At 40.9% G+C, this 12,187-nt stretch overlaps 1 protein-coding gene across 1 annotated transcript in view; it reads right to left on the bottom strand.

The window, feature by feature from the left end:
- Nucleotides 1-12,187, bottom strand: part of MARCHF6 (membrane associated ring-CH-type finger 6) — a 51,646-nt gene that overhangs the window by 21,843 nt on the left and 17,616 nt on the right. The window contains exons 7-13 of the mRNA XM_063130225.1: nt 10,743-10,935; nt 10,218-10,279; nt 6,402-6,434; nt 5,512-5,563; nt 4,139-4,197; nt 1,784-1,864; nt 28-96 (exon numbers count right to left, since the gene is read on the bottom strand). Of these exons, the coding sequence (XP_062986295.1) occupies nt 28-96; nt 1,784-1,864; nt 4,139-4,197; nt 5,512-5,563; nt 6,402-6,434; nt 10,218-10,279; nt 10,743-10,935 (549 nt within the window). The remainder of the gene's footprint in view (nt 1-27; nt 97-1,783; nt 1,865-4,138; nt 4,198-5,511; nt 5,564-6,401; nt 6,435-10,217; nt 10,280-10,742; nt 10,936-12,187) is intronic.

Raw genomic sequence — 12,187 nt, 5'->3', positions numbered from 1 at the left:
TGTACTTGCTTTTAAAGACTAGCATACCTTGACAACTATATAGCACACTCCAAGCAAGCGACGTGATCTCTGAAATTTTACGAGTGAAGCCAAGCCCTATATAATATAGTCAAGGAAATACAAATATGCCTTACTGAAATATTGTTTCGTGGCAATAGGATAGAAGTTCATAGGAAAGAATATTGGGCAAAAGGAAGTTCTTAAATAGGAAACCAGTAGAAAGGAAAGTATTTGTTTAACACTGTGTACTTTTGCCTGTGTGATGCTTCTTAAAGGGGATAGGACATTTGGGGGCATTTAAATACTCTGCATTTTCTGGTGAAGCTACATTTACTCAAGCTTTAAATCAAATCAACTTGTCAAATCAGGCATTTAGTTGCAAGCTAAATGAGAAACCCTCACAAATAGATTCTAGAAGGATAGGTAGAGAGAAAGGACTCTGTTTTTAAAGCACAGCAGGATATGGTCCAATCGCAGGCCTAGAAACTGATTTTGTTAAATAAATAGATTAGTGTATAAGTATAGACTCATAACCTTATCACATAAGTGTTTATTTGAAAGTCAACCCCATTGAGTTAAAATAAGTGCACACGGAATTGCAGCATTAGAACACTGTTTCTTCTCAGCAGGAAGCTAATTTTCACGTATCCAGTGATACAGATTAAAGCACATTTTAACAGATATTCCTTATAAAGGCATATGGCCAGTGCAAATATAACGCTGAGGATCCCTTCATTACCATTAAGAAATCAGAAATGGACCACAGGAATGCACATTTCCTTCACCCAGATGTTCCTCTCCCTGCAGCAAGTCTTCTCCCATCCTTAATTATTACATCGGCTCAGTTCAGACAACGCGTTTCTAAAGGGTGGTTTTAGAACTCCACAGTGGAGTTTTTACACCACCATTGAGAAATGTGTTGTCTGGTGGGAAAACTCCACACAACGGTGGAGTGTTTTCGGAAAGCACTCCATGCAGAAATATCCACACTGTGCAGAGGAGAGTTCCTGCGCAACCATTGTGTTGCGTGCTGCATGTTGGGCTCAGTGGAGTTTTCCGTTGTGTTGAGTTGACTTTTCCCACTGGCTACAGAGTTCTCTGGAAAGAGTGGCAAAAAGAGGGAGTGCCACTCTAGGAGATCTGCCGGGATAGGTTTTTTTTTTTACAGTAATGGCTGATGGAATACCATCAGGAGAACCAGGGTAGGAGAGAGGTCAGAGGAACTGTCCATCAAATGTCACAATGGATTTTACTCAACTCCACAGTAGCCCACAATCACTCAACAGTGGAGTTAGAACATGTTGTGTGGGGAGTATCCCCTATAAACTCAGCCGCTGAGTAGAACTTTCACACTGTGTTGCCTGAACTGAGCCATCAACACAAACATTACCCATGCTTAAAGCTAATAAGAGTTCCTTCTCAACTAATATTTGAAACTAGGATTTGAAGCTGGTGTAAAAGCTTCCTTAAGTGTGCATGCTTGTAACGGCGGTTAGCCCTCATGCCATTGTGACAATTGCAATTAAGGCAAACTGGGGAAGAACAGAATGAATTTGTGCTTCAATAAGAAGAAGCTGGATGGAGCAATCCTGCAGGCTCGTCCTAACATCTTAAGGGCATCTAAGAGATTCCCAATGATGTATCTCTACCATGTACACTCAAGTTTTCCTCAAAAGGGATAAAGGAAGAAAATTGCTGCTAACTCTTAGCAAATGAACTTGTAGTGACCATCCATAAATCAATCACAAAACACATGAGCAAATGGGCATTTATGAAAGGATACATGACAAACAATTAATGAGACTGCCAGCAGAACATAGCCAACTATTGTTGTGATTAGGCCTTCGAAGTGAGATGCTTGAACCTGTAAAAACAGAAAACATAGACTATATACTCCTTGGGGCACAATCTGTCTTTGTTGCTTATAAAGCTGTGCAAAGTACCATGTATATTGATGGTACTATATAAAACAATATTAGAATGTATTATTACATTTTTATTTCATTCCTAAATAGTCTGAGTACATTTTAAGACAACTTATGACTGCCAAATGTATTGCTATTTGCAAAATGTCTTCATTATTAGTCACAGACCATCCAAATAATTCATGAACTTGCTTAGCTAAATACTGCATGCATATTAAACTATCATGGATCAATCACAAATTTAAACAGATATCTATGAAGGATAAACACAGTCCATACATACACAGACAGTGCAATCCTAATCCCCGGAGGGAGCTTGCTGGTGGAGCTGCCCCTTCACTGGTAGAGAGGAACATCTTCAGCAAGGGTAAAGTCAGGCTGCTTACCTGTAACTGAAGTTCTTCGAGTAGTCATCTATGCATTCACACATATGGGCTCCGCGCCTGCGCAGAGCTCATATCAGGTACTTCCAAAGCTAAAGGAAACCTTTTTGGTGGGAACCCTTCCCCTCTGCTACTGCACAAGTGCCAACTGTTCCCGCCCAATCCTCAGTTCCAAAGGAGACCAACATTGTGGCCCCTTTAATCACTGGATAATTTCCCACTATGTAAACAATAAACTATACACCCTAGCGGGGATGGAGGGTGGGTTGTGTGAATGCATACATGACCACTGAACTTCAGTTACAGGTAAGCAACCTGACTTTCTTCATCGTGGTCTCTATGCATCACACAAAACCGCTGCCTCTAATGCTTTCCCCCACAAAACCGCTCATAGCTGATCTGCTCTATATTTGTGTGCTTGCTTAGTGAAGGACATGTAGTGATGGCAAGTTTAAATTTTGTGTCCTTCACTGAGACAAATAAGGCAGAGCGAATGTCTGTCTGTAGGAGGGAGTTTACCTCCACATTTAACACATTTTCTGGATGGTATCTCAACGTCCATACACCCTTAGGGCGAATAACTCGACGCGATCTTCACAACAATAAAACAAAAATAACAAAAAGGAATAAAGGCTTTCCTCAAAAACAGAATACACTAGTAGAAGTCCCTTCATACGATGCTGCCACAATAGCAGTCGAAGAAGAACTGAAGATTGGGCGGGAACTGTTGGCACTAGTGCAATAGCAAGGGGGAAGGGCTCCTGCCAAAAAGGTTTCTTTTAGCTTTGGAAGTACCTAATACAAGCTCTGCACAGGGCCAATATGTGTGATGCATAGAGACCACGATGAAGAACTCTATCTACCCTGGAGGTACCTTTGCACCCATAGATGGAAATCAACTTCCACTGACAGTAGCACGCATAAAATTTTGAAACATGGTGTTCAACCCATTGCATCTAAAACCCTGTTGATTCTCCAAAGGGGCCACAGAATCAGGCCTCTCAGCTGTGTCAGCCCAGAGCTGGTGCAGCAAAATTCCCCTCATTGCTTGCAATGGAGGGAGATGCTTAAAAACTTTGCTCCGCCTGGAAAAAACAGAAAGAAAACTCCACATCACTTAATGCCCCGGTCTTGTTTGAGGTGGCAGAGCAGAGGATGAGGCAGGACACCTGTCTCATCACTTGCGTGCCCACTTAGGTTTGCTCTGTAGGTCATCGTTACAAAAATCTAGAATAATGTTTGAGATAAAAAGGATAAAACCAGTAATTTCAAAAATCAATCATGGTTTAAAAGGTAAGATTCAAGCATGAAAGATTCAATAGTCCATGGCGGGGGTCCATACATTTTAGCTTGGCTCTTCCTTTCAAGGAGCGGTGGTTTCTCTCCCTTCCTGCTGAGCTTTTGTGGGAAGTAGCAGTGGCAGCAGCAGAAAAGCACTACTGGTGCTTTCTTCAAAAGCTCTGTTGTTGGAGAAACTGAGTGGTCAGTCTCTCCCTCACATGCTGGGCTTTTGCAGGAAGAGATGGGGACAGCAAAAATCATTCATCTTTTCCTTCCCCAAGTTCTCAGTGGAGTTTCTGCTGATAATTTATGTAAAAGCCCAATGCATATGAGAAAAAACACCCCTCCTTTACTCCACAGAGAAGTTGGGGAGGCGGTGAGAAAGGAGAGCGATTCCTCTTTCACAAGTAAGGCTTCTGATAGAAGCACAGGAGCACTTGCCAGATGGGGAAGGAGCCCTCACTACTGACAAGCAGGCAAGCGAATTTACAATATTACTAGAACAGTATTCAAATTTTCATTCTGAACCCACAAAATGCAAATACTTACGTATTCTTCAAAGCCCAGCCCAACAATAGAGAAGTGTCCAATATGATAGGGACAAAATGCTGGGGAAAAAGAGAAAAAGTAACAGAAATGGCTCATTTTTCAACAGCTTCGAAATGGGTAGAAATGTTTCTGTGTTTACCTAGTTCAGCCTGCTATACGAATACTGGCCACGTGCACAGGCCACACTTGTGCAATATTCAAGAACAGGAACGACCGACAGTTAGCCTCAGACTATGCTCTCCCACCCTCCCCTCCTTCTTCAACACAGCTGGGAAGATGGGATCAGATGTTTTTGCTTTCCCTTTATATATTTATTTATTACATTTATATACCGCCCCACAGCCGAAGCTCTCTGGGCGGTTCACAAAAGCTAAAAACAGTAAACATTAAAAGTATACAAAATTTAAAAACCATCAGAGACATAAAAACAACAGTATAAAAACAGCAGCATCCATTTAAAACAACAGTTCTGGGGTCCATTAAAAAACAATTGTTCAATGCTGTTAAATGCCTGGGAGAAGAGAAAAGTCTTGACCTAGCGCCTGAAAGCTAACAATGTTAGCGCCAAGCAAGCCTCATCGGGGAGATCATTCCACAGTCGGGGTCCACCACCGAAAAGGCCCTCTCCCTTGTTGACATCCTCCGAGCTTCCCTCGGAGTAGGCACTCAGAGGAGGACCTTAGATGTTGAGTGCAGTGTACAGGTAGGTTCATGTCGGGAGAGGCGTTCCATCAGGTATTGCGGTCCCAAGCCACGTAGGGCTTTATAGGATAAACCAGCACCTTGAATTGGGCTTGGAAACGTATAGGCAGCCAATGCAAGCAGGCCAGAATCGGTGTTAAATGCTCAGACCTCCCTGTTCCAGCTATCAATCTGGCCACCGCATTTTGCACAAGCTGCGAAATGTTTATCATTAAAAAACAAAAAACAAAGGTAGCCATGTTGATCATTAAAAAAAATCCAAAATCTATATTAATGTAATGCCTTTATTAAGCCAAACAAACAAAAACAAAGTTGTACAAGCTTTTGAGAGCTCCTTCTCTCTTTATCAGACAAGATATGACAAAAACAGGTGAGGGGGAGGAAGAATTGGGTGGAGAAGAAATAAGTTGATAGTGTAGTATCCCCATGTCCAGAGTACCAAGAAGAAGTGAGGTAGGAAGGATATGTAGATATTCAAATTAAGCTCTGCAAGTCATGTGACAGTATCATGCAGCTCTAGGTCCAACACTGGTGACTAAACTTCTAGTCTGATTTCTGGGACGTGCAAATGAACTGTGGCAACTACTTGACCAGCAAATCTTAAAACTCATCGAATTTGAACCCATATGTATAGTGATTATCCTGAAATAACTGAAAATATAGCTACTTACCAAAGACAAGTATGAATAGTGTGTTTAATGACACCACCCAGAATACATGTTCCTGAGGAGGAAAGGGAGAAAGAAATCAGAAATGGCAACATAACTGATAAGCAATCTGAATTCTTTTTATATTCTGTTCTCATCAATGCCCCTCTTATTTTTTGTCTAATGTGCCCTGAGATCTTAATGATATAGGGCGGGATACAAATGTTTTAAATAATATATAAATAAATAAATTAAACATGGGCAAACAAGGAAGCTGCACTTTCGCACCAGCATGCCTCATAACAGGGCAAAGGCTAGTTCAAGCTGTTACATAGTCTCAATATAAAGAGAAAATAAAAATAAAGAATGCCTAGCATACTGACATAGAAGTGTGCAATGTATGCAGCTGATGTAGGGGTTGTTCATATGTCACATTGGCATTCAATGGCAAATCTTAAGCTATAATTAATTAACCCAAGATTTGAGGGCACGTGCACGATGCACGAGCCACTTCCAATTTTCAGAAACGACTATGAATGGGGGCATTTGTAGGTTGTCAGCGTAATATCTGAACCCAAGCACTTTGGCTTGTTTGTGGGTTAAACAACCCAAAGTGTTCAGGCTCGGAAGTCATGCTAACAACCTACAAATGCCCCGCTCATCGGTTGTTTCTGGAAACTGGAAGTGGCTCACACACGGTGCTTGTCTCTGCAAACTGTGGGTTAAATAATTTGCCACCGAATAAAGAATGTGCCACAAATGCTGTACAAACCAGGTCATAGTAAGAAAATGTGTGGAAAATTTTCAGGTTTAACATATTTGGATACTACTTGCTAGATCAAAAAGACAAAGAGAATGTGCAAGACATACTTCAGTTACAAATAATTATTTTAATACAATACAAATCCACTTACTAAAAAAACTAAGGATCCATCAAGCCCAAGCATCTAGAAACAAGAGATAATTTTGATTACTGACTTAAAAATCATGTGCATCCACAGAAAGTTCAAGCAAAACAAGATGAGGACAACAGTTGCAGATAAAAACAACCAAGAAATGCTAAACAGCAGTTGTGTGCTCTTTAGCATTTGTCAGTTGTTTTTGCTGTTTTTCCAGAGTCTAAAAACTGCTGTTTCTCACCATTTTAACAATACACAGAGTAGGATCCAGAGAAGCACAAACTGAGGTCTCCAAGCACAACAGGTTTTCCTGCCTTCTCCCACTGCACCCTCGCTCCCACCCCCAAAACTGTTCTTGAGGGGCAGAGTACACACCAGAAGAGCACGAGATGGGGCATGGAGTTTGCAGTGGGTGGGAGAATTGCCATTCCACTCATGCAAGGCGCCTTTGAATCCAACCCAGTATCTTTCCTTCTACAGAATCACATATCACACTCAATTAATAATGCTTTTGAGATCTGAAAGAAACATGAGGACCACTGTCCAGAGGCAACTGCATACCGAGAAACATCTATACCAAATGCTCTAGATGCAGAAAATGCCACACCAATGCTACTACTGGTGGACCAGCAAAACTCCTTAATTAACATTCCTATACAGGGCACACGCAAAAAGAGAGGAAAAAATGGTAAAAACAGATACCAATTTATCAATATAAAGGCAGCTGAGATAATGACTGAATATAAATAAATGATCTTATGCTCACTTCTAATGGATTGTTTATCCATTTATAAATCTATAGTGTTTGCCTGACACATATGATTCCCAGTGTTGTGTGGGGTAAAACCATGTGAAAGCAGCTCTCATGACACAATGGTAATATGTGAAATGAGCCAAATACACAACCAACGTCACAAGATCTTCTATAGGGCTAAGTGAGGAAAACTATACAAAGCAGAAAACATGCACAACTCAAATAACAACTGCTTCAGTGTCTGCCATTGACTCTACCTATGAAAGAAAAAGCGCAGGTTCCCTGCCAATAAAACACAGAGGAAGGAGTGCCATCCCATAGCACTGCTGGAGGGTATAATGACTGGGATACAGCAATCATTGGCTTAGGTGGATCTTAATATTTGGAGGAGCCCATGAAGATATATCTAGGGGAACAGTCCTAATGGAGAGATCCGAACATGTTTATGTAATTCTCCCCTTATCCCTTACTTATTACCTGGCTATCTATGCTATTTATCCAAGATAGTAATATTTTATATTAAGGTTTTATGCTGTCGTTTTATACTTTGAATGGCTTTAAATTTTGTGAACCGCCCGGAGAGCTCCGGCTGTTGGGTGGTATAGAAACGTAATAAATAAATAAATAAATAAATAAATAAATATAAAATAAGTACTTCAAGGAGGTATAAGAAGCTTTACTGGAACTCTGGGAATAATCCAATGGTGCTCATCTCTTTCTCTTTGGCTCAGTTCGGACAACATTTTTCTCAACAGTGGTTTTAGAACCATTGTTGAGAAATGTGTTGTCTGCAGGGAAAACGCCATCCCAATGTGTGTGGTGTTTTGGATGTGTGTGGATATTCAGGGGGGATATTCAGGATATCCCCCCTGAATATCCACACTGTGCAGAGGAGAGTTCCTGCACAACCATTGTGTCCTGTGTTGTCTGGAAGGCTCGGTGGAATTTCTTGCTGCATTGAGTGGAGTTTCCCCACTGGCTACAGAGTTCCTTGGCTAGAGCAGCCAAAGGAGAAAGTGCTCTCTAGGACAGCACTTTCTAGGAGAGCTGCCAGGAGAGCTGCCAGGATCTCTGGGAGAGCTGCCAGGATTTTTTCATAGCAATGGCTGATGGGTTAGCATCGGGAGGCCTGGGGGAAGAGAGAGGGCGGCTGTGTTGAGTTTTACTCTACTTCACAGGAGCCCACATTCACTCAATGGTGGAGTTGGAACATGTTGTGTGGGGAGTACCTCCTAAAAACTCCACCATTGAGTGGAGTTTTCACACTGCATAGAGAAAAGTGTTGTGTAAACTGAGCCTCTGGCTTTTAAGACTCTAAGTGGGAATTCTGCAAGCAGCTGCCAGCAACTAGGAGGAGTTCCTATCTCTTCAGATCAGTCTTGCCCAACCTGGTACCCTCCAGTTGATGGGAGCTGGATTATAATTCCACCATCCCCAGCCAGCATGGTAACTGTCAGGCAGGCTTTGTTGCCAGGCAAGACCATGGAAGTGAAGGGACAAGATGAATAGATGAAGAATCAGTTGCATTAATACAAAATTAATCATTATCCTTTAAGATCCATCAGTGTGATGTATGTTGCTATGAGAATCTCCATACAGCTGCCAAACAATTAGCAGTTTATTAAGGCAGCCCCCAAATGTAGAACAAGTTTAAGGGAGAACCAGGTTCAAAAAAATTAACATATATAAGAACTATGTTATTTCTGTGTTTTCTGCAACACAATAGTAAATGCATGCTAAATGGTAGAAGCAGCAGATCACACATTCCTAAGTAAATGGACAAAGTGAAGGGGGCAGAGAGACTGAATCTGAATTAGTTGAAGGTCAAGAGCAGCTTTTATAGATGCCCAACGAAATATTTCACAACTCCAGGGTTAAAATGAAGTTGCCATTCACTGGAAAAAAGAAAATACTCTTTTCTACAATAATGCAAGCAACCTTGACAGTGATTTTGCCACATTCTTCAAAGACTTCTATGTGCTTTGAGGGAAATGTATTAACCAGCAATATAAGAACACAGTTGCCTAGTTACACAAGACAATTTTACTCTGGCAAATCAAATCATAACCCCTCTGAAAACCTCAACATTTCCCCATTTTGTAAGTTTCTACTTCTCATGGCTATGGGGAAGGGGACACTTTAAAATGGATACATAGTGTGCATCCAGATTCTCACTTTCCAAACACCAAATGTTACTCTGCTGAACATGGTTGCAATACTCAGGGTAACGAAGACTGCACATTCAATTAGCCATAGGGTCTCCTGATTTAGACATCATCTTCTCTGCAGTGTGAGGGGAACAAAGGAAGAAGCATGTAACGCCAAGGACTGCTTCCAGTCTCATCACGTGTAGAAGTCTGTAAATGTTCCAACATGCTCCTCATTAACATAAACTTTTCCAAGTTTCTGTTAACGAGAGCAGTGAACAGACTTGAAGCTCAAAACAGAGTTAAACTTAAGGGGGGAACCAATGCATTACATAAAACACAACAACCCTGTTCAGATGACACGCTAAGCCATGGTGGTTAAGTATCATGAGCTAAACATTATGGCTTAGCATGTCGTGTGAACCATGACTTGAGTGTGCCATGTGAACCATTCCTAACCATAGTGGCTACATAACATGGTTTAAGTATGCTCACTAACTGTTTGCTGCAAAAGGGTTAGCAGTCTAACCATGGCTTAGTGTGTTGTCTGAACAGGCCCAACTAGTGACAGACCAATGCCTTTTTAAGCAGCATCAGGAAGATGTAACTGGGATCAGAGAAACAGCAAGGGGGAGAAGGCACTTAACCTTGATCCAAATTGTCACTTTTTCCACACTGTGTGTTTGCCTTTACAATTATCCCCTTTTCACCAATCCCAATCTCCCACTCCTGAAAGTGCTTTTCCTGTTAAAATGGGGTTATTGGGCTAGCAGTATAGGTGTTTTGGATGTAACGTGTAGTTTAGCCAATGTGAAGAGAAGGATGCAACATGAAGTGGAGGATGAGGTCAAAGTATGGAAAACCAACTTCAATTGCCAGATCTGCAAGACTAAGAGCAAGCAGTCTTTAAAATATACAGGCCTTACTCACTCTCTCCCATGTAAGCTCTTCTGCTGCTCGATCCCATTCCAAAGCATTCCAGTTCATGTCATCTAAATAGATAATTATAATTTTAAGATTGCTAGAGGCAAAGCTCTACCTGGATATCAACACTGCATAACTAAACGCACATCTTATTGCCATTTTAAGATGTAAAGTGTCCTAGTAATAAAATAAAAACTCATGTTTTCAGTGTTCAGACAGAAGGATACCAGGATTATTTCTTGTAGTAGAATCAAATGTTAGGTTTAATCAACCACTCTGAAAACCTGAAGCATCTCTGTTCCTACATTTCCCTTATTACAATCCGTTGCTTTTTTTATCCGCTTGCATAAAAATATAAGGCCACCTAAAGCTTTCATTTTACTTATGTGTGACAGTCAGTATTTAATATTGCTTAGGAAACTGAATTCTGTTTCCATGAAGTAAGATCTGAAATCAAATAGACCAAAATAGAAAGCTAGTACTCTAGAATGTGGCATTAATATAGTTGCCAAAAAGTAACTAAAAGTATACCTTGTGCTCCATTGTTTGCATCTGCTGCATCTTCTACCACTACATCTTCTTCATCTTCATTTTCTTCCTCTTCTTCATCTGGTTGTTCTTCTTGGATTTCTGGATTTTCACCAACTACTGCATTCTCAGCAGGCTGGTCCACAGGCTGGTCAAGTGCGGCATTTTCAGCTCCACCATTTCCTACACCCTGAACCTGCACAGAGAAAAAAATCAACACAACTTCAATAGAATTAAAGAGTTCTGTTATATTTTGGTGAGTGCCTCTAATGTTAGAAATTATCAATAGCACCTTTCAGCTGGACACCCTTTGAAAATTAAAAAATCCTTTTGTTTTTATTACAGGTTACATAAAAACATACAAAGAAATAATTTAATGCATGCAAGAATGACAAATCTCTCAACAATCAATGTCATGTTCATGAAAATTATGTCACATATTTTGTAAAACTAACATAGTTTTGAGTGAGTTTTAGGGCTCCCCTGCCATGGAGGGGAAAATCCAACGGGGCACTTCTGGATCTGCTGATTCTCTCGTGTCCTGCTGTTTCTGTTGTGCAAACGGTGGGCCCCGCTAATTCGAGGGAGACCTACCACTTATGCAACAGAGGTTTAACCACTTCCCAGAAGAAGCCCTGAAACAAGCAGAAACACTTGTTTCTGGTTGCCCAGGAAGTGCTAAATCTTCCTTCTGCAAGCAATGGGTCCTGCTTGCGGATGGGAATTGGTGGGTTCCTGCTTGCTGGTGGGAATCGTTGGGAGACATAGCAATGTAGAGACCGAGAATTCGAGAAGAGAAGAGAGAGGATCATGCAAGATGCATTGTCCCAGAGGAAGATTCTTATTAAAACACACTATCACATATTCTTCCATTCAGGAATAAAACTTATTTGACACCATCTGCTCAATAACTCCATCTACAGCTTAGACTTTCTGACATACACAAGGTATCGAATACAGCCAATAAACTCCATTTATCAGGGCTTTCTTTCCAGGCAATCACCTGGTGACTTCCCTGGGGAACACAATAACACAACAACCAGAATAAACTCAATTTTCAAGTACTTAAGGATGCAAGATTACAGTCTCTTCAATCTGAAAGACTAAACAAATCAACCCTCAGACATAGAAATTATTCCATGTTTTCAAGTGCGGTGATGATCACTAAAATGGCAGCAAAACATATGTATGTTTGATTTAGATTAGTTTTCACATGCCACTATCCACAAGTCTCAAATCTTGAGGAACTAACAAGGAGACTGAAGGCATATTCTCTTTTGCTCTCATATCCCTATCATATAAACAACATTAGAGAAATGTAAAAGAACTTGTAACATTAAAGGTGCAATCCTATGCATGCTTTGACAAGAAAGTCTACAGCTCCCAGCATGCCTCAGCCTAACATGTTGGTAGCCCATGCTGGGCGTTGTAGAACTTTTCTCTGTCTA

Source organism: Elgaria multicarinata, chromosome 7 (assembly GCF_023053635.1).
Source record: "Elgaria multicarinata webbii isolate HBS135686 ecotype San Diego chromosome 7, rElgMul1.1.pri, whole genome shotgun sequence".
Classification (NCBI taxonomy): domain Eukaryota; kingdom Metazoa; phylum Chordata; class Lepidosauria; order Squamata; family Anguidae; genus Elgaria; species Elgaria multicarinata.
Note: the sequence above shows the minus strand (reverse complement) of the source record. Positions and strands in the feature narration are given on the sequence as shown.